At 44.6% G+C, this 27840-nt stretch overlaps 1 protein-coding gene across 1 annotated transcript; it reads left to right on the top strand.

The window, feature by feature from the left end:
* Positions 1-8646: 8646 nt before the first annotated feature.
* On the top strand, positions 8647-14391 carry LOC127296778 (cell number regulator 13). Its single transcript, XM_051326991.2, has 8 exons — positions 8647-8885; positions 8996-9635; positions 10714-11153; positions 12323-12429; positions 12852-12923; positions 13251-13357; positions 13664-13757; positions 14091-14391. The coding sequence occupies exons 2-8, from the start codon at positions 9237-9239 to the stop codon at positions 14138-14140; spliced, it is 1269 nt and encodes a 422-aa protein (XP_051182951.1). The 5' UTR covers positions 8647-8885; positions 8996-9236; the 3' UTR covers positions 14141-14391.
* The last annotated feature ends 13449 nt before the right edge of the window (positions 14392-27840 follow it).

The following is a 27840-nucleotide window of genomic DNA, read 5'->3' as shown; positions in this document are numbered from 1 at the left end:
ATATAATTGGTTTCTTGGCGCAGGGCTCTGGTGCGCTCCTCCGAAGGAAGAGACAGATCTACTCCATCGAGCACGCCTTCAGGTGTGAATCCTTTGAACCTAATGCCATGAGAACGGGTTTTTTCGAAAGAGCCGATGAGATCGGCTTCGAAGAGAGCCTTAAGCTCGTCATACTTCTTCTTGTGCTCGTCAGGCAGCTCTTCGTACTTGACTGGTTCGCCTGACATCTCAGCTGCAGATGTTGACGTGGTTGTTGCAGATTGTCCCACCGGGCGTGCCAGAATGTGTTGCCTGCCAAAACCCACCGGCGAGCAGCGGCGAGCAACACGAAGAGCCGGGAGGCTTCCAAGACTGCTGGTGGGCCCTGGTCCCTCGACGTCATCCCGCAATGCTCTGGCACACGTCCTGACGGTCGCAAGGGCGTGCCACCTGACCTATACCTGGTCAGGAAGGTGTTGGATCGCTTCGATTAGCTTCCTGCATGGTAGACACGTAAACATTAAATGAGCCTCGATCGGCTCTCAGGTTATCCTGCTCATCGGCTCGAGGAGCCGATTGACCCATGGTTCATGTTAGATCTTGCAATAACATGGGTGTCCTGCTTCATTATATTAAGCTAAGTCGATCTACGACAGTTTAGGGTTTTCACCATATAACCGGAACATCCTACGCGTAGTTGAGCCTAGCAGATACGAAAGATGATGGAAAACTAACCCTAAAAGAGGCCTAAAAACCAACATAAAGTCGATTCCCGGAACATCCCTTCTAGGATCGGTAAGCCATACCTAGCGCACTACCGGATCGTTCAACCCGTTTGCAAGGCCTAACCATACGGATATCAAACTAATCCTTGAAGAACAAGGAGCAACTATAACAGATCGAATCTACTAAATAAAGATGAAGCAAGATGCCACCCTTACACCTAAGATAGGTGTAAGGGCGGCTAGATATCGAGGGGCGGCATAGCTAAGCAAGCATATCAGAAGAACAACGATGCAAGCCCCAAAACATCTACGATAAGTAGTGTTACTCGCCATCAAAAAGGCTTCAGTACGAGTAACACTAGATAACGAATAAACCTATACTGCCTAGATCGCAAGATGCGATCTAGGCAGCATGATGCTTACCCGGGAGAAACCCTCGAAACAAGGGGTGGCGATGCGCCTAGATTGTGTTTGTTGTGAACGTGATTGTCCTCCTTTCTCAATAACCCTAGATACATATTTATAGTCCGTAGACTTTCTAATTCGGGAATAAACCTAACCGTGTACGGGTTAAACTCTATCTCTTGATTCTAATCTATCATAATATACAGATACACGGGCAATCTAGCCCAAATTCTCGTGCAAGGCCGCTTCAGAGACACTCCACGTGTATATCCTCCAAGCCCATCTCGATTATGGCCCATATCTTGATTTGGCCAAAATCTGGTGATAACAGAGTGCGGTTTAAATTATTGAGCTATCCCTCGCCCCATAATGCCAACATTAAGAAATCATTCTCTTTATATCATATGTTGATATGTGAGCTTCAATGATGAGTAGTGGTTTGGGCCCAAGATATATCTTCGCGGTGCCATACCATAACACTCGTATATGGTGGCCTAGGCCACCACACTCTTCTTTGTGAAGAGTTGGAGTTATTTGGATATTCATGTTCTTATTTGACAACTCCTTGTTCTTATGGGAAATCACTCTAGTTTGGCCTTATTTGCTCATATCTTGTAAACTTGAGTGATCATGTACCATTAACAGTTTGAGCTTTCTAAACCCAAGCCTTCACTCATCTATAAGCCATTTCCATCTTGCTCTTATGTCATGTTTTTGGTAAAAACTTGGAGTTTGAGGATTTTCGGTCGGATGATCTAGGTTGCCCCATCTTATTGGTCAATATGCATCTTATATGTGTTGTGATACTTTATTACATCACATATGGGGTTTTGCAAATAACCAACAAAAGATAGGCAGGATTTCCGGTGTTCTGGAATTTTCCAGAAAACCGGATAATCCGGCCCCTGGGCAAACAGGAAAATCCGGCCCGGCCGGATTATCCGCCCTAAACTAGGGCCGGATTATCCGGCCTGGGCAGACCCTGAAAGGGTTGAGGACGAGGCTGCGGGGGGAAAACGGTTCACACCAGCCCCCACTCGCCTCTCTCTCTCCTCTCTCTCCTCTCAAGGTCGCCGAAACTCCTCCTCCTCGCCGGAGCCGCCCCGTCCGCCCCCTTCCGGAGTTTTTGGGTGGATCGGGTGCTCCTCCTCCCTAGCTCTCATCTCCTCCAAGCGGCTTCTCCAATGGATGGGGGTATGGCTCACAATCCCTAACCCTAGGTGTTGTGATTTTGTATGTGCTATTTTCTTGGTGGATTTGGTGTCTAGTTGTTCCAAATCATGTGTAGTATACTCCTCTTGCATGCTATAAGGTCGATCTGGTCGTAGACAAGCTTTTGATTGCAAAGTCTGCTAGATTCGCAGGACCGGATTATCCGGCCCCCGCGCAGACCGGATTATCCGGTCGGGCCGGATTATCCGCCCCCCGGGGACACCGGATTATCCGGCCTGGAGCTTCATCGCCGCTGCAGTTTGATTCAATCTATCTTGTCTAGACTTGTACCAACTTATAGTATGCTTCTAGAGTACTTTACTGTATCATACATGACTTATGAGCATTGTCTTCTCTTTGCTATCCATCTTTGCTGTTCACAGGTAGTGGTTCTCGGGGTCGGAGACGCCCAAGGCGTGACCGGTCGAGTGATGAGTTTGCATCAAATGCTCCCCGCAAGTCCACCTCTGCAAGACAGAAGAACAAGGAACATAGGCAGAACTACAAGACATTGGACATTGTCACTTATGCAGCACTTCGTATGAATAACTGGTATGAAGACCTCCCAAGGGATGAAGAGACAGAAGGTAGGAAATTCTGGTGCATGGAGCAGGAGTTCATCTATAAGGATATTTATGAGCCCATGAAGAAAGTGCGTCCCATGCAAGCTATCAATGTGGAGCTTCAGGCTGAAAATAATCATTTTGAGGATGCCATCTGGGTGACTGGTAGGATGGGCTTACAGGATCTGATGAAGATTCAATGTGACTATAGTCCAGAGTTGGTTAAGCAATTCTTTGCTACTTTGGCCATCATGAAAGATGATGAGCACACTATGGAATGGATGACTGGCACCACTCACTGTGAGGCAACCTTGCGCCGGTTTGCCTCTATTCTTGGACTTCCTGAAGAAGGAGGCCGTCGCCTCCATGGTCCTCAGAAGACAGATAAGAATGTGCTGTTTGATCTCTATACCTCTTCTGGAGTAGTTGATTCTACCACGGGGCTGCTTCCCATATACGGTCAGTTGCTCCGTTTCTTTCGAGCCACCATTGCTCCAAGTGGTGGAAATAATGATGCACTCCGGGGAGCTCTTGTGGATCTTATGCACCTCAGTCTTAAGTGTGCTCGTGATCCTAATGAGGAACGTGACTACTCTCTTGATGTCATGGACTACATCTTTCATGAGTTTCATGATGCCATGGTCTCCCGGACCACCATACCTTATGCACCATATATCCAGCTCCTCATCAACAACTCCGTGTCTATGAATGAAGATTTGAGCCGGTTCCCATTGGTGAAGCACACTGTCAAGAAGGCCTACAAGCTTAAGTCGGCTCCTCGTGCTACACCTGCTCCTGACTCCTTTATGGGAGATGCTCGCTCTAGTGGTTTTGCTCCTGCTCGCCATGCTGATCTTCCTGCCATGAAGAAACAAGTGAAGAAGCTCAGTTGGTTCCAGCGTCACGTTCTATGCATGAATATTGAGATCCATAAGGAGAACTATGCAGCCAGCCGAGAGCATTCTGAGATAAAGCATACTCAGGCGGTCATTCTGCATAAGCTCAGTGGTGAGCAAGGACCTCCACCTCAGCCTCCTGTTCACCCAAGTAACAGTGGGTGGCATTCTTCTCAGGTTCCATGGAATGATCTTGAGGACTGCATACAGAGGGCCAACTACACTCGCAACTCTCCGGATGCCCCTGACACTGAAGATGAAGAGGAAGAGGAACAGGCGTACCAGTCCGACGATGAAGATGGCTCCGAGTGATCTCCATGGGGCGAGTAGCATCGCGCTTGTCCCCTTTTTGGCGTCTCGATGCCAAAGGGGGAGAAGTCATTTGCATGGTTTGGGCACAAGCATATGCGTTTATCATTCCTTTATTGCTTGTGTTCCCTCTTATTTGAACTATTTGGTTTAGTCGTGTTTCGTTTCAAACTATGTGCTATATGGTGTGAGACATTGTTAAGGTTTTCGGATTTCTATATGTTGAGATCAAGGTTATTATATTGTGTGTGATGCTATATCTCCGTATTATATATCTCCACATGGGTATGATTTCTATCACCTTATCTCAACCTCATATGTCTATGTCTCTCTTGTTAGAGCTCATGTTGGATATCTTTTGTGTTGAGGCACCTCGCACCTATGTGTTGTGCATTTGTATTCAAATGCAAATTACTTATATGCACACATGTAGGGGGAGTGCCTCTATGTTCTGCCATCATGCTTGACTCTATAGTGATTCTCTTGCAAATCCGTATATTGTCATCAAACACCAAAAAGGGGGTGATTGAAAGAACATCTCTCATATGCCCCCAGTTTTCGGCTAAGGACTTGAGGTGTTGTGCCTCAGTATTCCCCTGGACTGGGGCCGGACATTTGCCCGGATATTTGCCCGGATTTGTCCAAGGGGCGGATTATCCGGGCCGGATATTTCCAAAATATCCGGCCCCCTCGAAATCGGCTAAGGACCAGAAGAAAAGCAGCTCTGGACAGGGGCCGGATATTTACATGGTTTTGTCCCTGAGGCCGGATTATCCGGGGGGGGGGGGCGAATTATCCGGCCCTTACTTAGGCCGGATTATCCAGCCCCCTGGAAGCCCCAACGGCTGGATTTTGGAGAGGGGTATTTATACCCCCCTTCTTCTACCTTGCTCCTTGCTCAATCATTGCACAAAAATCTGCCAAGCTTCACCACCATTAGAGCCACCTCAAGAACACAAGATTTGCAAGATCTTCTTCCTCCCCCAACCAAAGCTCTTGATCTTTGGAGATTCGAAGGAGAAGACACCGATCTACATCCTCACCGAAGCGATTTACATTTCCCCCTCATTTGTTTGAGGGCCCCCTTGCTAGTGTTCCTCTTTGGATCCCTAGTTGATTTGTGTTGATGTATTGTTGTTGATTGTTGTGTTGTTACAGATTTGGGAGCCTCCAATTCGGTTGTGGATGTGTGCCCCAAGAACTTTGTAAAGACCCGGTTTCCGCCTCGAGGAAATCCCTTAGTGGAAGTGGGCTAGGCCTTCGTGGTGTTGCTCACAGGAGATCTGAGTGAAGCCTTCGTGGCTGTTGGTTTGGCTTGCGTAGCAACCACACTCCTCCAAACGTAGATGTACCTTCTTGCAAAGGAAGGGAACTACGGGAATCATCTCCGTATCATCGCGTGCTCCACTCTCGGTTACCTCTATCCTATTCTATCTCCTATATATTGCGTAGCTATATCTTGCTTAGTTGATAACCTTGTCATATAGGTAAATTCACTTAGTTGCATATCTAGAGAATTTACCTTTGTGTCAAGCCTAAGTTGAAAAAGAACTAAAAATTGGTTAGCACCTATTCACCCCCCTCTAGGTGCGGCATACGATCCTTTCACCGCTGCCGCCGCCGCGCTACAACAAAACCCGCCGCCGCCGCAGAACCGCTGCCGCTGCCGCGCAAAACCTAAAACCCTACGACCAAAAACGCGCAATTTTTTGCGCCTTCGGCGAATACGGCTACACCACATATGACGACTACGACATCGACCACACCTCGACCACGGCTACATCACGCTCGGCTACCTCGACATCGACATCAACAAAACGTCTACGGCAACTCAAGAACTCCAGTCAACAGCGTCCGCGTCGTCACTTGCGTCCACGATACTCCCGCTGTGACTGCGGGAGGGAAGAGGAGGTACCGGAAGGGGACGCCGGTGATGACAAGGAGGAGAATAAGATGGTAGCGCGAGCTTCAAATCCAGTCGCAAACGTCCTCTTCACTCCCGCTACGACTGAGGGGGGATGTTAGATGTATAACATGTAGGGGTTTATACGTAAGACTAGGATTGATCATCTTGTACTACAAGTCTACCCCCTCCTCTTGTACCTCTATATATACCCCCAAAGGGTCATGAAATACAACACACAATTCTAGGGTTCTACAAATTCAATATCCCCCTCTGTATCCCTCCATTCCTCTACCTCTGATTCTTGATCCCTATCCCCTTGCTGCTTGTATCCTCAAATTGCTACTTAAATCTTTGTGATTTGTTCTTGTTGAGTGACTACGTAAGTAGGTTCGTAACAACGATGGTTGTGCCTGGTCACCTAGATGCGATCGTCTCCGAGTCGCACGGTGCGAGGCATGGGGTCCACCGCAAGCAGCGACCTCGTCAACCACGTCCGGTGCGTGCAACTATGCAATGCAAGTGCGCGCTGGTTGTGGCGCACGTACGCGCGCGTCCACCGCATCCGCACCCAAGGACAAAAAATTGCCAGTGCGACTCGTGTTGAGCAGGCGATCCAAAGTAAAGTGCATCTGCATCCCCACCAAGCCATTACGGAGTACCAACCACCACCTCACGGGCGCTTTGGCAGCTCCTGCCATGGCAGCCTCTCACTAAACTCGGCCGCTGGCTCTTCAATTCCAACCCACACCGCGCAAACAACCAAACGGCCCCAGCCGGAACCAGAAGCGAACTGGCGCCGGAGAAAAGTGGCCGCCAGTGAAAACGCGAGCTCCGACGGGAACCCCGACACGCGGGTGCAAGTCCGGAGAGCGGCTGCTTGGTTGCCCAGACTGGAGTGGACAGTGGAGTGAGTCCAACACCGAAGCAACGCCACGCCTCTCTCTCTCTCCCCTGTCGCCTCATCTACTCGGCGCGCCTCCCCCTTCTTCCACTTGCAGGCATTGCCTCCGCTCTCACTCCAGTTCCCCCCACTCCCTCCCGGTCGCGCGGTGCGCCTCGGCTTCTCGGCCACTACTACTCTAGCGCGCGTCGCTTTGCTGGGGCGGAGGACCTAGCCCGGCCCGGAGCAGAGGAAGAAGGTGAACCAGGAAGCGAACTAACTGCTTTCCAGGATTCCCCTACCGGCATTTTGCCGTTTCTGCAACTTCTGCCAGTGGAATGTCGAGGTCTTGTTCGATGGGTAGAGCAAGATGTACCTGGACACGGGGTGGGACAAGTTCACCCGCGACCTCGAGCTCGAGCCCGACTGCCAGCTCACCTTCCTCTACGAGGGTGATGGCGAGATGATCGTCAAGGTGTTCGACGACACAGCGTGCCGCATGCACTACCACACCGGTGAATCCGGCTCGGACACCGATATTTAGAACTTAGAGTGTTCTTTCTTTGCAGCGAATATGGGTAGGATCCAATTGAAGCCGCTAGTGGAGATTTCTGGATGTTCTTCCTCGAAAGAACCAACAGGGGCACCGTCACCAGCTGGATTTTCCAGTTTGGATGACTGGGTGTGCCCTCGAATATTCTTTGTTGACAGCGAACATACGAAAATCAACATAACTGGTTTCTTTTTAAAAAAATGTTTTATGTGTGTCAACAATGGTTCAAACTATGTATTAGTTTGTGTAAACCATGTTCCAAACTATGTATTAGCTTATGTAAAATCATGTTCCAATATTTAATATTTGGAACTATGTTTAAATGGAGAAGATAAAAAAACAAATAAAAAAATACCTCGCCCGCTGGAGCCACCCCAGACGTAAACGGACACGCGAACAATAATAGTCATTTTAGCGTCCGCGACGCGACGGAAACGGACGATCGCGGATAATAAAAGGGTGTGCCTATGTCTCAGTTGACTGAGATTTTCTTAAGTCTCAGTCAACTCAGAAAAGTGCAACTACAGTTTAAAGAAAAGTGCAACTCGGTTCAGTTGCACATTTCTATCAGAAAAGTGCAATTGCATTTTTTTAACAGAAAAGTGCAACTCAAAGCACATTTTTTAATTAACTTAGACTTAAGAAAATCTCAGTTGACTGAGATATAACAAAACCGATAATAAAACGGGTCGCGCCGTTGGAGATGCCTCAGAGGCAGCGGTGGTTCTACTTGGCCGCGCAGATGTGATCGCCTCCGAGTCCCCGCTCCGTTCGATTCGGAAGCGGAGGGTTTGGGTGCATGGGGTCGACCGCGAGCAGCGACCTCTTCCACCTCGTCCGGGTGCGTGCAACTATGCAATGCAAGTGCGCGCTGGTTCTGGCGCACGCACGCGTCCACCGCATCCGCACCCAAGGACAAAAAATTGCCAGTGCGACTCGTGTTGAGCAGGCGATCCAAAAGTAAAGTGCATCTGCATCCCCACCGAACCATTACGGAGTACCCAACCACCACCTCACGGGGGCTTTGGCAGCCTCTCACTAAACTCGGCCGCTGTTCAATTCCAAGTTCCAACCCACACCGCGCAAACAACCAAACGGCCCCAGCCGGAACCAGAAGCGAACTGGCGCCGGAGTGAAGTGGCCACCAGTGAAAACGTACGCGAGCTCGGACGGGAACCGACACGCGGGTGGAACTCCGGAGAGCGGCTGCTTGGTTTGCCCACAGTGGAGTGAGTCCAACACCGAAGCAACGCCACGCCTCTCTCTCTCTCGGTCTCTCACCTGTCGCCTCATCCACTCGGCGCGCCTCCCCCTTCTTCCACTTGCAGGCATTGCCTCCGCTCTCACTCCAGTTCCCCCTACTCCCTCCCGGTCGCGCGGCGCGTCTCGGGTTCTCGGCCACTCCTACTCCTAGCGCGGTGCGGAGGAGCTAGCCCGGCCCGGAGCAGAGGAAGAAGGTGAACCAGGAAGCGAACTAACCGCTTTCCAGGATTCCCCTACCGGCATTTTGCCGTTTCAGGCGGGGGAAGGCACAGCCCCGAGTCTCACCTTGATTTCCTGCTCGCAGGGAAGAAAGAAAAGAAAAGAAAAGGGGAATGCTGCTGCTGCCGTGATCTCGCAGATCTGCGCCGCCGCGCAGCGTCTTCTTGGAATCTCGAGCCTGTGGCTAGGTTCTTGGCGCCGCAGATGGGCGGTGCTACATCGGCTGGGCCTCTCTGACCGACCTTCTACCCAAGAAAATCCACCGATTCCGTTCGCAACTGTAGCGGCAGAATCCGGAGGTCGGGCAGACAGACGCGCAAGCAGCAATGGCGACCCTGGGGGACGTGGCGAACGTGGCCCAGCTGACGGGCCTCGACGCGGTGCGCCTCATCGCGCTCATCGTCAAGGCGGCCTCCACGGCGCGGATGCACAAGCACAACTGCCGCCGCTTCGCGCAGCACCTCAAGCTCATCGGCGGCCTGCTGGAGCAGCTCCGCGTCTCCGAGCTCAAGCGCTACCCGGAGACGCGCGAGCCGCTGGAGCAGCTCGAGGACGCGCTGCGGCGAGGGTACCTGCTCGTCAGCTCATGCCAGGACAGGTCATTCCTTTACCTCCTCGCCATGGGCTGGAACATCGTCTACCGCTTCCGCACCGCGCAGAGCGAGATCGACAACTACCTACGCCTCGTGCCGCTCATCACGCTCGTCGACAACGCGCGCGTCAGGGTCAGTAAATCTCAGCACCGAATTGGAATTCTCTTTTTTTTTCTCTGTCTCCAGTCTCCACATTGATCTGCTTAGTTCCGTTCTTGATTCCATTCTTCCTGCTGCACGGTGTTCAGAGACATACACCTAGGTAGTAGGTTGGTTGGGTAGCCTTTTTAGAGACGTTGATTGATTTGTTATATCGATTCCACCATTCTGCTGGGATATACTACTGCTAGAGAAAAGGTGATCTGCATTTTGCTTCTAAAGTATAGCCAGAATCTCTGCTTTTGGGATTTGGGGGAAGATGATTCAACTGAACTGGCGGTTTTCCTGTGTGCTCTCATATCATGGGTCTTGTTTTCTGTCGGTTATTTAGGAAGTTGGTGCTACGAACCAAAAGATTCGCTTAGTTCTGAATTTTCCTTTGCTTCTAAATTGTACTTCATATGTAATATCTGCTTTTCAGATTTGGTAAAACATGATTCAACTGAATTGCTGGGTTTCTTGTGTGCTCTGATGCTCTTCGACATGATTTGCTTAGTCCTGCTTTTGATTCCATTCTTTCTGCTGCACAATGTTTAGCGGTTGGTTGGGTAGGCTTTTTGGAGGTGTTGATTTGTTATATCGATTCCACCATTCTGCTCGGATATGCTGGTCTAGAGAAAAGGCGATGTGCATTTCTCTTGGCTTCTAAAGTGAATCTCTGCTTTTGGTATTTGGTGGAACCTGATTCAACTGAATTGCTGGTTTTCCTGTGTGCTCTCATGGGCGTCTTGTTTTCTGTCGGTTGTTTAGGAAGTTGGTACTATGAACCAAAAAATTCTAATAAAGAATGTACTGTTGAACTGAATTTGAGTAAAAACGTACAACTTTTTGGCAACCAATCATTTCCATTGTTTATCTACACCGACAACAAGCTTGCCGGTTGCTAATAGGAAAGCAAAACTTGTAGATTGCTGTTTGAGCTCCATCACCATGAGCCCAGTCACTAAACATGCCACTTTGGACTAGTCCACTGTTATCATCTTTAGTTGCTCCTATCCATATTCTCTTTGGCTTGTGGCCTATTCCTGATCATCTTTTTTCTTTATCTTAGGAGCGAATCGAGTACATCGAAAGGGATCAATGTGAATACTCTCTCGATGAGGAAGACAAGGAGGTCCAGGACGCTCTGCTAAACCCTGACCCTTGCACAAATCCTTCCATCGTGCTCAAGAAGACCCTCTCCTGCTCTTACCCAAACCTGCCATTCAACGAAGCTCTTCGCAAGGAAAGCGAGAAGCTCCAGGTGGAGCTACAGAGATCACAGAGCAACATGGATATGGGTCAGTGCGAGGTTATCCATCACCTGCTTGGGGTAACAAGAACTGTGGCAAGTTCTATTCCGGAGGACAGTGCAGATGAAAAGGCTACCAAGAAAACCGAAAAGGTTAGCAAGAAAACTGACTCAGACTACACAAAAGTTAAGGAGGACAGTGCAAAATCATATGATGATGACTCTCCGAAGAAGCAAAAGGACGCCTACAATGCACCGCGGTTAGTAAGTTTTGCTATATTTTGTTGGTGCCTGTTTATGTATGGTGTGAGTTCAGAGGACATAAAAATATGAGTGAATTCCATTTTTTACCCCTTAATTTACCATTTGTGACACCAGTTACCCCATTGAGGAAAAATTCCTCACGCTTACCCCATTTAGTGAAGTTTGTGCCACATTTTACCCATTTTAAGAGTTGAAAACATTCTGTCAGTTGGGGTCTGGTTTACATAGCATCAGACATGTAGTTTATCCTGATGTTCACCACTCGCTCCTCATCCGCAACAGAGGGAGCTTCTCCTGGAGCTGACGCACCATCATCTTGAGATATAACACGCCATCGCAACCTGCATGCACATGGCATTTGCCATGGATAGCTTCTTGCCATAAACATGACCGGCATGGATTGTGAGATTATCATTGCCGGCGGCATCGCACAAGCAGTATTTGCTGTATACAACGTTATTGCAGTAGCAGCAGCTGGACGAGGTTGATTTGCGCGCTGGTGTTGTGTTGGGAGTAGTTGCCAGTATCGAGTATGCTGGTGCCCGCTCATGGAAGAGCTCATGCCGGGTGCAGAGGCATACATGTAACGTGCCACCGCACCTCGCACGCCATCGGCGTTGGCATTCCCATTGCCGAAGCCGCAGTTATGTGCCGAGTTCACTCAAATACATAAATAAAACCTGAGCTTCTACAAGTACCACTAAACACATCTATATTAAGGAAGTATCTAGAGGTTTCTAGACGTGTGCATAGAGGATAAGACAAGGAAAAATACGTCTGTAATGTGGCATGCCACGTAGACTAATGGCTAAGTCTCACTTTACAAAATGCTCCTAAATCTTAAAAGGGGTACATTCTGGTACAAACTTCACTAAATGGGGTAGCTAGAAAGATTTTTTTGTTATATTGGGTAATTATTGTCACAAATGACAAACTAAGGGGTAAAAAATGGAATTTACTCTAAAATATTAAGCCATTTTCTTAAGCATGAATTATATGCCTTGTTTAAAAAATTCAAATCTGGTATGGTAGACCAGTTTATGTGATTCAATACAAGAGAACTGGGTTCTTGTATGTTTTGAACTTGAAATGGAAATTAGGTTTCCCTCTGCAAAATAATGTACTTCCATACTATTAGACCCTTGATAGTTTTCATTCGATGCAGGAGTTCTACACCTGTTCCATACAACCATGATCTGGTCTCGAGTACAGGATCACACAGTGATGAGTGGCATGCGGATTTACTTGGTTGCTGTTCAGAGCCATCTTTGTGTATGTCTATTTGTCTTCTCGTCCGATGGAAAAATTGATCATTATGCTCACTTATATTTGTGCTGATGGTTTTCATAATTTGTCTGAAGCATTGTCAATGATATTTCAAGCTCAAATGTTCACTTTTGTCTATCCTATCACTCTCTAACCTAGCAATAACCACACATTTTGTGTCTGATGGTATAGTTCAGAAGTCTATGTCTAGGGTGTATAAACTGAACATAATATTAAAATTCATGCAGTGGAATGCATCTTAAACTGAAAGAGTAACATGAATGGCACTAGGCTGTTGCCATTTTTAAATAGTTATGTTTTCGTATATATATGCCCTCAATTTATGGAAAACAATATAGGAGGAGGTAAGATGATCACAATGATTCTTACGTATTATGGTTGCCGTTTGTCTGCTTGTGATAACACAGGTCTGAAGACCTTCTTTTTCCCCTGCGGAACGTTCTCAAGGATTTCTTCAATCGCAAAGAACAGGACCATGTGTAAGAATGTTCTCTAAAAATAGTCAGCATGTCAACTGTGCATATTTATTTTCCTTCTCTAGTAATTCCTCTGTATGAAACATACATCATTTTCCTCTTGCTTGGTAATTTTACTGTCAATTCCTCAGATGAGACTATGCAGCATTTCTTTTACCAAATCTTCTGTTGTACTGGGCATCTTGTAAATAAAAATTTCGATTGCAGGGAAGGCCGTTGTCATTCACATCATGTCTACTTTTAAATAAAATGCAGTCACACCTGTGTGAACTTAGCCAGCCCTGTAAAATTAAAAGTCCGATTTATATAGTTGTTCTTTCTTGTTATCAGCTTCGGCAGAAGCCTGCAATGATATCATGGCATACTCCCTGATATTATCTTGTTGCTGTTACACTTGCTGTGTAAGGAGAAAGCTTCGGCAAAGGCTAAATATCGCGGTAAATATTCCTGGACTTTTATATGGCTTGCTACCAATTGTTTTTCCCCCAACCTCAGGGGTTGTCCATGTTCTTTTTTGAACGGGGGCAAAAGCTTTGCCCCAATCTATTAATTAAGGAGTTTGTTTGACAAGGGGATTGTCCATGTTATACACACACTTAAATGAACTAATAAATCTCTTTGTCCAGTGCTAGTGTTGAGGACTGGCAGGGAAGTGTTAGGGATATTTTGTCAAACCCCAATACTAGTGATCTCACGGCCTTGGGTTAATATCTGAAGTTGTGATTTTCTTATGCTGCTGACAGGGAGGGTGCTGTGATGATTTCCTTTCACATGTGATGTGCTGTTGCTGTGCGCTTGTGCAAGAATGGCGGGAAATAAAGATTCGTGGTGCATATGGTGAGTTTCCTAACCATGGAATATGATCTTGAGATTGTACTTGAGCATGTGATAGGAGTAAGGCATGATACAACATAATTTAAACTGTGTGTTTGCTGAACAATTGAGAGAGAAGATTGTATTGAACTGGTGCAATACTGGAGCCTCGTCATTTATATTACTTTTATACTTGGGTAAAAACACATCAAATTGCCTTTTCTACGCAAAATTACCGTTTTGAGCCGTATCAGTTATAGGCTTACAAATGAAGTGATTATATTGGGATCGGCTTGATACTGGCATACTTTTCCCAATCTCGTAAATGCTGATTTCTTGGTGCCTCATTTCCTGCAGGAGAGAAGACGAAGGTAACCCCACCGCCATGCCAATATATGGAACACTGACCAGCGGTGCGAGACCGCCTGGACTCCTGTACATTAAAGTTAATTGACCTAAAATTGTCAGAAACCGTACTGTCATGGTAGTGATACAGGTGAAGCGCTACTGCATGTGTTGTATTTACGCTTACTGGTAATCAGTTTGTGTCGGTACTATGTGTCTTAGAATTTAATTTGTAAAAAGTAACTGAACTCAGTCGGTTGCAGGCTGGTTAGGGCCAACAGAGTTAACATCTTCAATGTTGTCTGTACTTCAAGGCGCCCATGTGATTTTTATTTTTTGTGCATAACATCATTGTTTTCATGCGTTTTGGCCAGCGAAGTCAGCAAATTACTCTAAAATGCAATTTTGGTCAACTGCAGCTTCTCCAAGTCCTCACCCACAGGTTTCCCCTCCAGCCCAAGTCTCTCCCCTCCGTCACCTGAGCAGCGGCGCTATGGTTAGCGCCGCCCTCCGGCCTCTGCTGGCTAGTACAACATGATTCCACAACGCGTTGAAATCAATCTTTAACGTACAGCAAAAGCTGGTAACTGAGGAAGTTCTGAACGCTAGCTTCAAGTTAAAACTTTCCGGGGTGGCATCCATGCTGAAAAAAGAGAGAAATTGATTATGGTTGTCCGTCCTCTATGGAGAGAGATGCACTTAAACCAACCGCATAGTGTGTAAGGATGTCTCTGCGATGGTGATCTTTTGCTTTTGAAATGAGAATGGAGCTTTATTCATAGTGTCACAAATGTACAAGGTACAGAGTATGAAGGCATAATACTACATATGGATTAAAAGAAAGAATGATGGTGAAAATCAAAGTAGCAGCCTCATCAAACTACCACCGATCTCTCAAAGAAGAACTCTTGTAAAAGAAAAACTGTGCGTACAACCGGTTATCCATTGCAGTAGCAGAGCTGAAACCATGAGTTTACAGCATCATCGTGGCCGCGAGAAGGGACACGAGCGCCGAGGAGACCAAGGCCATGGCAGACACGCTGGCGGCTGCGCCGGCTTCAGGCGCCGGAGCTGGGGCCGAGGAAGGCGCCATGTATTCTTGCGCCGACGCGGAGGCGAAGAGGACGGAGGCCACGGCCACGGCCAGGAGAAGCACGGCGACGCGTGGAGCCATGGCGACCTTGTATGTACTATGTACTGGGTAGCTCGCGACTGGGCGTGTAGATCGGGGAATCGGCGACGAGGAGCTTGAGTAGCTTGATGCGGGAGGTTGGGTGGAATGCTCAGCTGGGGGATACCGCCGGGAGTTTATATAGCAGTCAGGCCTGCCGGCCGGTCTGGGTCGTCGGTTCAGTGGGCGCGTTCTTGCGAGGAAGACGCGCGCGCACGCACGCCGACGTGCGCACCAGGACGCGTTTTGGTCGCACCCGGTGTGGTTCGGCGTGGGTGGCTGACGCCCACAGGCCACAGCTAGCGCGCACGGTCGGCGCCCAAGCCCTTTGCCGTGGGCGTGTACATGACGCGGTGCCGGTCGACCTGCCATTGCCCATGGGCCAAACTGCGACCAAGCTTTGCGACCAGCTGAGTGGTTTTTAGTGGGGGGCAAAAAGGGAATGTATGGCGTAGAACCTGGGTACCAGCGCAACCCATTTCATTTTTTTTTTTTTGAAATGCGGCCATATGTGAACCACAAAAAAAGTGAAAATGAAATTTTGTTATACTGTGAGTAGAATAAGTCTAATCAATTATACTATGAACAATTCGGTTTGTTATTTCTGTGTAGGCTACATACTTTTATATTTTAAGTTAAAACTTGACATGCGCATACCTACATATACACATGATTTATGCGGTATTTTTAAATAAATTTTAGTACTTTTTTCGATTTTACTGCTCAAATTAAGTGCTGGCACACCTAGGAGCCAAAAAAATCGGGTCCAGGAAAAAAAGATTTTTAATTCCAAGGAAACATAACTGGTGCAAACCCAAGGTAAAAGAAGGTCATATGCCGGAAGGAAAATGGGCAAGAGGTCCATGTTCAACTAGGTAGGTCAAGCATAAAATAACTTCTATTTGGATTACTTGGCCGACGTTGTTTTCGCTTTCTGCAATTTGATTAATTTATACTCCCGCCAATTCATATTAGTTGCATAATATAGATGTATCTAGATATATTTTAGCTCTAGATACATCCATATTAGTGGCAAGCAATATAAATCGAAGTGTGTAGTAAATTTCAGCAATGATAATAAGCTGAATGTAAAAGAGGAGACCGGAGCTTATCACCAGCATCCAGAGGCTGAGAAGAAACGCTTCATGACTGACAATCTAGCTGAGTTGGACCACCGATGTTAGCCGATGTAGTATGTTGCTCGTTATAATGGGCCACCCGATGCAACACACATGCAAATGTGCTACACGATCAAGTAAGTACCGATATCCATAATTGCCATTTTCTAGGTTTTGCACACTTTTAATTCATAATTATACATGTATGTAAATAACTCATTGTATCGAATATAGATTCATCTTCCAATAAATATCAAGGACTCACATTGGTTTTAGCCTCCGTCAATCTTGGAACGCTTGAGATACAAGTACTCGACTCATTGTGTTGGGAGCACAATCGAGCTAATCCCACTCATACAGTTAGTTACTATAGCATTTATAATGCTTTTCCTAAAATATTGTAAATTGATCCATCACATACGCTGCATCTTTTTTTATCACTAATCATTTAAGAACTCCAAGGACTACAATATCATTTGGACATTCTTAAAAGTCAAGTAATTTGAGTAATCATAAATAGAAAGACATTGATGTTACTAAATGGACGATTACAGAACAACTACAAAAGCCAATCCAGAAAGATAAATATATAGAGCAAAATTGGTTATGGTAGCCCAATATACCCATATTTCTTGATTGGTTATTGTAGTTGTTCCGTGATCGTGCATTTAGTAACATAAATATGTTTATGTTTATGATTAGTCAAATTTCCTTGACTTTTAAGAACGTCCAAATGATTTTGAATCCTTGCAGCTATAAACGATTAGTGATTAAAAATGGCATCGATGGATCAATTTGCAACATTTTATGAAAATCATTATAAATGCTATAATAGATAATGGCAAGAGTGAGATCAACTTGATTATGTGTTCCCAACACAACGAGTCGAGTACTTGTTTCTCAGACATTTCAAGATTGATGGGGGCTAAATACAATTGTGAGCTCTCAATATTTATTGGGAGAGGAATCCGTAATCGATAGATTGAGGTATCTGTAGGCATGTATGATTATACAAATTAAAAGTTTGCTAAACCTAGAAATTGACTATTATGGATATCGTTGTTACCATTTTAAAAAAACATTACCTGAATTAATAATCAGAAATTATTTCGTTGTTAGTAAGGGTACTTACTTGATCGTCTAAGGAAAATTTAACTCCTCAACCTTGATGCATTCATTCAGATGACTGTGTTTTCCTGCTGCGTGACATCTCCTGTCCCGCTCCTCCCTCACTTCTATCTATCTGTGAGCAAATAAACAGCTGAGATACCCAAAAACTTTGGCACAAAAAGAGGGAGAAAAACTATGAAATCATCAATTTATTCTAACAGATATGCAGATTAATCAATCCGCAGTGAAGTTAGTCGTTAATCTGAATAAATGCATCAATCTTCAGGAGATAACTGTGTGGTGATTCTAACTAAACCTACCGTACTGCAATTCTGTTGCCATAGTAATTCTTGGTTTCTAATATAGGCTTGAAGTAACTTATGTAGAACCTACAGAACCTACCGCTAGAGCAGGTGAATAGAAGAAGAACAAACCACATGAAATTAGCAATTTCACCCCAGCAGAGAAGAGAGAGCTCTTTCAGAACAGCACATATAACTTGAAAAAGGAAAACACAACTTGGTGGAGAGCCTTCAGTCGCACGTCCCTAATAGCTATCGCGACAAAGACCACACAGAAAAGCAGAGTCGAGCAGATCCATCATCAGTAAACTAATGGCAGATATCCACAGTATGATAGCATGTCAATGGGCTAGCAAAGTTCACAAATCGACTTGATCTAGGATTTGAAAAAAAAGGCGGAATCCTATCGTATATACAGTGGAGCATCAGGCGGCTGAACTAGAGAAGGTACACAGCGTCCAAATAAATCCCGTACCTCGGGCGGACATAGTTTCGCCGTACTCGGCGGACGGCGGCAATGGACGTAGTCGGCAGAACGGCGGCGATGGCGCGCACGGGCTGAAAGTTGGCTCGGCTACGGCGAGATTGTATTGTATGCTTTGGGCGCGGCGATGTCGATCGGCAACGTCGAGGTGGTGTTCCTGTGGAGGGAATCGAGTATTATTTGTAGCTTGCCGAAGGGGCAAAGGAGTCGAACATGTGGAAAGGAGTCCGTGTCGGAGCAGAGTCCCGAGAGGAGGAGAACGGGCGAGGCACGAGCATCTGCTTCCGTCCGTGGCCGATGTGTGTACAGGCAGGAGAGTCTGTTTCCGTTCGATTCGATCAGTTCAGGCTGGAGCCGAGCAGAGTTTGCCTGTCGTACGTTGTGGTGTTTGAGATGGACGGAAATCCCAGGTGGACAGGCGTGGGAGTTCAGTGGCGGCACCGGCACGTAGTCCAGGCCGGCGGGTTTGGGAGTCCGGAGCGACCAGGAGTCGACAGCAGCATGCAATGGGCATGGGCGCCATTGACCCGCTCCGCTCCATCAACCTGTACGCCAGCCCAGCAGCGCGGCACCGCCACAGGCATTGTCCGACGGCTGCAGCTCGCGACGCGCGAAGCCATCCCGGGCATGCGCCTGCGCCTCCTCCACCTCGTTGGCCCTTGTTTGCTATGGTGTCTCCGGTGATGTCCGTCGCGAATTCAGTTTTCGGTACAATTTTTGCTACAAAAGTAGTACAAGATTGTTGCCACGAGGTCTCCAACAGGAGACTCCGCAAATCAGTTTTTCCTACATTTGTTCTATGTTTGCGCTACAGTCATACATAATTGTTGCTATGAGGTCTCCGGTCCAGAAATGCCTCCGGTGAAGTCTGTTTTGATACAGTACCACATTTTTTCTTTTCTCCTGCAATGTCTCCAAAGAGATCTTTTTTTGCTTCAATAGTATTTTCTTTTTGCTTCAGTAGTATTTTTTTTGCTACGGAGTGTCTGACGGTCTTCGATAATGTTTCCCGCGAGGTGTCTATGTTGTTGTTTTTTTGCTAGTGTCGCACTTGCTTTGTTGTAATTGTATGTTTATGGAAGCAAAAGTGAGAATTTGTGTCCTTTTTTTTGCTTCAAGGAGAGGACCTGAGGGTCTGGGGATTTAATCCTAGGGATGCTCAACACTAGCCTTTTATGTATGGGTGTGCCTATGTCTCAGTCGACTGAGATTTATTCTTAAGTCTCAGTCACCTTATAAAAGTGCAACTGCAGTTCAAAAAAATATGCAACTCGGACTAGTTGCACTTTTCAGAAAAGTGCAATTGCACTATTTTGACAGAAAAGTGCAACTCAAGTTCATTTTTATGGGTGACTGAGACTTAAGGAATTCTCAGTTGACTGAGACATAGCAAAACCGTTTATGTATTCCCTCCATTTTCATTTAATCCGTGTTTTAGGATTAATCAAAGTTAAATTTGTTAAAGTTTGACTAAGAATATATGAAAATATTAATATCTTTAATACCACATAATATAATAAAAACACTTTATTATGATTCTAATACAATAAAATTTATTTTGTAACTGTTAATATTTTTCATAAATATTTGTTCAATATTTTGAATGTTTAACTTTGACTAAACACAGAGCACGAAGTAATTGTGAACTGATGGAAGTAGTAGTAGAGATTAGGAATCATCCGTGCATGCCTACTCAGGTAGATCTCTTAGAGCATCTCCACCGGCGTCCCTCATAACGGCCCCGATAGCATTTTGGGGGCCGGGAGCGAAAATGGGCTCACACCGGTGTGCTCCAAATAACGCCGACGGCTTTTTCGAGTCCAGTCAAGGAAAAAAATAGCGCGCTATAACAAAATAGCGTGGGTCTAAAAATACGCTATAAGCATGCTATAGCGTGCTATTAACGAGAATAGCGCGCTATAGCGCCGAAATAGTGTAGCGTCGGCTCTCCAGATATGCTATAGCGTGCAATTAGCGTTAGAATAGCACACTATTTTTTTCCATGAGTCCAATAGAAGCGCCGGCAACCCCGTACCGGCCCCTTGGCGAAGGGCGCAAATCGAAAATTTTGGACGTGGGAGCCGCTTGTTGCTTGTGACGGTAAAACACACGTCCGTTGGGAACCCCAAGAGGAAGGTATGATGAGTACAGCAGCGAGTTTTCCCTCAGTAAGAAACCAAGGTTATCGAACCAGTAGGAGATGAAGATCACGTGAAGGTTGTTGGTGAAGGAGTGTAGTGCGGTGCAACACCAAGGATTCCGGTGCCAATGTGGAACCTGCACAACACAATCAAACCACTTTGCCCCAACTTAACAGTGAGGTTGTCAATCTAACCGGCTTGCTGAAAACAAAAGATTAAACGTATGGTGTGGAAAATGATGTTTGCTTGCAGAAAACAAAAGAGAACAATGATTGCAGTAGGTTGTATTTCAGATGTAAAAGAATGGACCGGGGTCCACAGTTCACTAGTGGTGTCTCTCCAATAAGATAAATAACATGTTGGGTAAACAAATTACAGTTGAGAAATTGACAAATAGAGAGGGCATAACAATGCACATACATATCATGATGACTACTATGAGATTTACTTAGGGCATTACGACAAAGAAGAATAGACCGCCATCCAGCATGCATCTATGCCTAAAAAGTCCACCTTCGGGTTAGCATCCGCACCCCTTCCAGTATTAAATTGCAAACAACAGACAATTGCATTAAATACTGTGCGTAATGTAAATAATACAAATATCCTTAGACAAAGAATTGATGTTTTATCCCTAGTGGCAACAGCACATCCACAACCTTAGGGGTTGCTGTCACTCCCCCAGATTCAATGGAGACATGAACCCACTATCTAGCATAAATACCCCCTCTTGGAGTTACAAGTATCAACTTGGCCAGAGCCTCTACTAGCAACGGAGAGCATGCAAGATCATAAACAACACATATATGATAGATCAATAATCAATTTGACATAGTAAGCCATATTCATCGGATCCCAACAAACACAACATGTAGCATTACAAATAGATGATCTTGATCATGATAGGCAGCTCACAAGATCTAAACATGATGGCACAAGAGGAGAAGACAACCATCTAGCTACTGCTATGGACCCATAGTCCAAGGATGAACTAGTCACGCATCAGTCCGGAGACGGGCATGGTGATGTAGAGCCCTCCGGTGATGATTCCCCTCTCCGGCAGGGTGCCGGAGGAGATCTTCTAAACCCCCTGAGATAGGGTTGATGGCGGCGGCGTCTCTGGAACTGTTATCGTATTTTGGCTCTCGGTACTAGGATTTTTGGGGGACGAAGGAATAAATAGGCGAAGGGGCAGCATCGGGGGAGCCAGGGGGCTCCCTCCCCATAGGTCGGCGCAGGGGGCCCCACTGCCGCGCCGCCATATGGTGTGGGCCCCCTGCTGGCCTTCCTCGACTCTTCTTTGGTCTTCTGGAACACTCCGTGGAAAATAGGGCCGTGGGCTTTTGTTTCGTCCAATTCCGAGAATATTTGTAAACTAGCTTTTCTGAAATCAAAAACAGCAGAAAACAGGAACTGGCACTGTGGCATCTTGTTAATAGGTTAGTACCAGAAAATGCATAAAAACATTATAAAGTATGAGTAAAACATGTAGGTATTGTCATAAAACTAGCATGGAACATAAGAAATTATAGATACGTTGGAGACGTATCAAGCATCCCCAAGCTTAGTTCCTACTCGCCCTCGAGTAGGTAAACGATAAAAAGAATAATTTCTAAAGTGACATGTGTGATGACCCAGCGTACCACTGCATGGTGTAGTACACAAGTCGTTGACATAACACAAGTAAAACACCGTTCCACTCATATTACATCTCTCAGAGTGGTACAACAGAAACATATGCGAGTCCAAGGTATGTCTATAGAAGTACACACGAGCTGTTTACATAAGATCAACACAACGTCCTACTTTACAGTGAGGTGAAACTTCAAATAAAGCTCCAGAAGAACGATTCGTAGTCTATCTTATTGCTAACTCAAGTTTAAGAGCTACTTGACTTGCTATAGAACTCTAGCTACTTGGGAGCTATGATTAGGGAAAGGTTCCCTTCTATTACTAGTCTAGGTTTTCATTATAGCTGATGCGGAAGTTGACTCTATTGACTTCTTTGATTGGATTCTTCATCTTATTACAGTTGACTCCTTTGTCTTTGAGTTCCACGGTAGTTTCTCCTTCGGTGCCTTGATCTAAGAAGGGGGTTCAAATGGGATAGAATGAGTACGAGCGTACTCAGCAAGTTCATATTAGGAAATATGTGTATCATGCACTAGCTACAGCCATAGACCAGAAAGTCATAGGCAAATGCAAGTTTTCATAAACATTTCTTCAAAAGGTTAATTTTATTCTGAAAACTATGCCCGTCAGTCTTCACAGGTTGACTAGAACTTCGTGGAGTTCCTTTCCTGCCGCGTTCGCAGTTCCCTTCCCGGAACAGGGAGTGACAGTCACAATTCTTGATACCCTCTGCAGAGGTGCGTTACTTTACCCCACAAGAGATCTTAACCATGTTGCCGGCCGAGAGTATGTCCTCAGCTCGTCCACACTTCCTTTGGTGTGAGGCCCAAGATAAGATCCAAGCCAATCATCGCCTTCTCCGCGACCACCCGCAAACCCACCCTTTTGTCCAACCGTACACCTCCAGTAGACTTCCCCCGATAATACGGCTTTACTCATGGTGTACTCCGGACAATCCATCATAGATCGTAGAGCTTATCATCACTAATGGATGGGGATTTAAAAGGATTTCCCAACCTATTGCGGCAGTGCCTCCAACACCCCACCGGCTCTCCGATCCGTTGGCGTGCAGAAGGGAAAAGATACAGCTGACTTCCCTAGAGCCATTATAGATCTTATGGATAACACGATATGTACGGCGCTAGAATCACTGGACGGCATTGGTAATTAATCCTAGGGTGATATAACCCATTGCAATGGAACCTCCACCATATCAACACATACCATGGTTCCATTGCCCACCACATAGTCATATTCATAATTGTAAAATAATACTTTGCTTTTCAATGCATGAGTGATAAGTATAGTACTTTGCATATAATTTGATACAAATAATCAAATGACATGAGCAAGCGATGAACTTGCCTTTCTTGACTGCAAGATTATGCAGGCAAAAGCTTCGATACGTGATAACTCCAAATGCTGAAATACCATCATCGTCCGGTAAGGACAATGTTTAAAGAACTGGCAAAGATGCTATAATGCATAGTATGAGATGCAATCGTCCCGAGCGTATCCTAACCTCGATGGTTTAAGATGTATGAGTTGTAAAGATTTCTTTAGGGTTGGTTGCACTTTTAGAATGGTTCTCAAACAAGGTTCTTATTAGGGTTTGGTTATATTAGCATCATAACCAAGTGATATAAGACATCATAACAATCATACACATAAAGAATAGTGGTGGAACAATATATAAAGAACAGTTGTCAATTTTAAGTTCTACAGATCAGGGTTGATGATTACTTATGCTATACTTCAAAAGAATAACTTTTGAAGAACATGTTAATTAAGAAATAATGAGTATTTCAAAGAAGGATTAGGGCTTCTAAGGTTTGATTGACATTTGTACTTTAAAAGAATAACTTTTGAAGAACAGGTTAAATAAGAATATGAACTACTATATATAGGAGCTATTGCTTTCTATGGTTTACTATTGGATTCAATTAGTTTCACTAATAGGAATGAGTTGGGTTCTTAAATAGAATTGGTCTATATGTAGCAAGTATTAGCAGGTTTATTACTAAGGTTGATTATGGGTATCATATCAAAGAATGATGGTCAAGGTGGTTCTATAAATTAGCTATTAGGGTTTACTATGGTTTCACAACTACTTAACTAAGTAATCTCTAATGGTTGCCCAGCTAAGTGGTTTATCATTTCCTAAGTAGGGTTTAGTTGGATAGGAGCATGTGATGTGATTTGCTACACAAGGTTGGTATTAGGGTTTATTATGATGGTGCTACTAAATTATGATGGTTGAGGTTGATCCTAATGGTATGGTATATAGTAATAGGGATCAATAGTACTAATTCAATTAACAAGTTAGGGTTTATATCTAGGTGGCACTTAGGGAATCATATAAGTTTTTAATTAAGAATAGGTACATGAAATGACAAGCTCATCTGAATTGGTTTTATGTTGATGGATCATGATTATGCATTCATTGGTTACTTATCAAGGTTCTACAAGTAAAGTTGAAATTCACATGATCACATGTGATAAGCAACTAGGGTTTTAGATTTACTACTAAAGTGTAATGATCACATGGGTTAAATCCTTAGGGTTTTAGGTTTGCAACTACTATGGATGAATACATGAAATAATGAGATCAATGTCTTACTTAAATTAAAACTAGGGTTTCTAAGTTATGGTACAACTCCTAAAATAGTAATTGATAAATAGAGTTGTGGTTACTAATTACTTTGAATCAAAATGAGTAATGGTTTAACATTTTATTAATTTTTACAAGATTTAATAATTTTAGTAATTCTTATTTAGGTTTAATCAAGAATCAGGGTTTAATAATTGTTATTAGGTTTTAGAATATTTAACTTGTTAACTAAAGATGTTTAAGTAAATAAGTTTTGAATTACCAAAATAATATTGGCTTCTAATATTTTCTTGAGTTATTATTATTTAAAGATAATGGTAAATGGTAATTTGCAAATTAGGGTTTATGAATTACCACTAATAATTAAGTTAATACAAATATGATAAATAAAATTAATCTTAACATTTTACTTAGTTAGTGAATAGTTAAAATTTAATTTTTACACTTAACAATTTGTTGAATTCAAATGGTATTTTAAATAAATGAAATGGCATAGTTAATATGGTTAGAAATAAATGAATTTTGATTTGATACACATTTTTGTTTTATATTTTATTTGAATAGAGTTTATTTTTGTGAGCATTTTGATATATTATTTATATTTTTCTGAGTTGAAATGAAATTTCTATGATTTTGCAAAGTTTCAGGAATTTACTGGAATTTGAAATTAAACTAAATTACTAAATATACCGGTTCGTTTCTAGTCTGAGAGACTGACTGGTGGGGCCGTTGACTAGGTCACTTGCCACGCAGGCAAAGACCAGTCAACACGACCAGCGGGTCCACCTCCACGTCGACACCACCGGCGGCTTGACGCCGGCGGGTCAGAACGCGACGGCGACGCCGATTTTGGGCTCCCCGGGATGATCTACTACATGTTTCTGGACCCTCTCGACCTACTGAGTACGATGGTGGTGGCAGTTTACTGAAATACTCACCGGAGCATCACCGGCCACCATGTCCTGCGGCGGCGCACTCCGGCCAAACGGCTAACTCAAGCTACGGTGGATGAAACGACACAAATAGGGGCTCCAGAGATGCGCAAGCTCACCCTCGACGCGTGGAGATGCTCGCCGGTGAAGATGGTGCACGGAAACGAGCTCCAGCTCGCCGAGACCTCCACAGTACACCGAAAGGGAAGTTTAAAATTAGCTCGATTCCGAGCTCCCCTTGAACGATTGGCTCCATCCCGAGGATCCCTGAGTCCATGTGCTTCTTCTGGACTAACTAATCAAGCTTGGGGTGGCCTCCTCCGCCATCTTCGTGCTCGACTCCGGCGATGTACTGTGGATGATATCGAGAGATTGAGAGATGGAGAAAGCCAGAGAGTTGGCGGCGAAGCATTAGGGTTTCCTGGCGAAGCTCTGTGCATATTTATAGGGCAATTGGTGGTCGGCAACGCCGACTTGACATCGGAGATGGCCGGGATGCACAGCGAGGTCGAAGCTTGTCCTAAGCACGAATCTTGATGAGAAGTGGATGAGACGGACGCGAGAAGATTTGGCGAGGCTCTGAGATGGTCTCTGGCGTCCGGCGGCGTTCTTATCCCCGTCGAGGACGTGGCCGAAGCTCCCCTCTGCGCTGTCGACGCCGGGAAGGAAGACGAAGGCGATGGCCTTCTATTAAACGTGAAACGGTATATGGACCGTTTTCTTTTGTGGGCTGGGCTGATACTGGGCTTGGTGGACGTGGTGGTGATGGGCTGCTGCGGTGCTGTTCGGCCTGCCAGGTAAGTTTCCCTCCATTTTCTTTTTCAAATTTCTGTTTTCTTTTTCTGTTTTTATTTACTGGTTTTAACTTGATTTGAATTATGTGTTGTTTTGCAGATTCTAAAATATTTTAATATCAGAACAATTTGATAATGCTACCTGTTGTATTGTTTTGTTTATAAACAACCATTTCATAATTGATTAATTTGGTGTTCTTGTGAAATGCATTTTAAATTGAAAATGAACATGGTTTTAAATGTTTATCTCTATTCCTTTTATTTAGGAACCACTCTGTTTGAATGGTTGAAAATTATAACATGTGCTTGGTGAACACTTTGTTAAGTTTGACTTGTACATCATAATATGGATTGTGCACATATTATAATTATAGCTAGAGTTTAAAATAAATGGCAATGGGAATGGATTGGTTCATGATTTTATGTGAAGAATTGTTTCCAAAGGTTTAAGAAGATGGTTGAACAAACTCTGTAATTACTAATCTTGCTTAGCAAATTACTGACTTGAATTATTTAACATAGATCCTAAGCTCATTATGGTTAATTCATTTGTTAAGGTGATGGTTCAAACTAGGATACATTTTCCTATTTGGTTAACTAAACAAGTACTTGGGATACCAAATAGAATTGGATATTGGTTTTACTTTTCTTACTTAAGTAGCACTTAAGCTTGGGTATATATGGCTTGGTTTATACTTGTGATACATGATACACAAGTTAGGAAACAATATTTTATGTGGGGTGGATCCTGTATGAAAGGGTTTAGAGTTTTGCATAATCTTCACTAAATTTAAGTATAAATAGGCATGAGGTATGGCAGGGTTCTAATTATAATCCAAGTTAATCCATGGGTTGGAATTCAAATGTAGTTTAGGGTTTAAGTGGTGATCACCAATGTGATACACAACTAGGATTAGAATATGAGCATAAGCTTTGGTTATGTTTCACTAATGGAACATGGCTCTCATCTACAAGATTAAAGGTTGGTTTAAACAAGTAAGATGTAATACTACTCTAAAATTCTCTAGGATAGACATGGCTATGGTTAGCATCTATAATCTCTATCACTTCTAAATGTCTTGTAATAGCCTAAGGTCCTACTCAAGATATGATGATATGATCCTCTAAATATATGGTTTGCCTAGGGATTCTACCTTGCAATATTTTGTAGCTTGTTCTTCAGGAAATCTGATAAACCTGCATCTTGTGGTATGCCTCCACCTCCTAGCTTCTTCATCTTGATCCTAGCTAATTCACATGGAAGGTCTCAAGTGTTTGGTTTCCTTGTAGCATGGTACAAGATGTCCAAATTGATGAAGGGTGTGGCTCTATTTATAGGCTTGGGCAAGCTCTAGTATCATGACACATAGGTGGTGACTCTTGTGTTGGTTTGATGAGTAAGGTGCTTGGGTGTCATGCCCTCATCCATAGCAATCCTTTGAGCATGAGGTGGTGTAGCTTGGAAAG

This window comes from Lolium perenne, chromosome 4 (assembly GCF_019359855.2).
Source record: "Lolium perenne isolate Kyuss_39 chromosome 4, Kyuss_2.0, whole genome shotgun sequence".
Taxonomy (NCBI): domain Eukaryota; kingdom Viridiplantae; phylum Streptophyta; class Magnoliopsida; order Poales; family Poaceae; genus Lolium; species Lolium perenne.
Note: the sequence above shows the minus strand (reverse complement) of the source record. Positions and strands in the feature narration are given on the sequence as shown.

What these genes read in the sequence shown, in the direction of transcription:
- LOC127296778 (XM_051326991.2), top strand. Translation starts at nt 9,237, where the DNA reads ATGGCGACCCTGGGGGACGTGGCGAACGTGGCCCAGCTGACGGGCCTC. An exon ending in GACGCCTACAATGCACCGCG is followed by an intron (nt 11,154 to 12,322) that starts GTTAGTAAGTTT and finishes CATTCGATGCAG; the next exon opens with GAGTTCTACACCTGTTCCAT. An exon ending in GGCAAAGGCTAAATATCGCG is followed by an intron (nt 13,358 to 13,663) that starts GTAAATATTCCT and finishes TGCTGCTGACAG; the next exon opens with GGAGGGTGCTGTGATGATTT.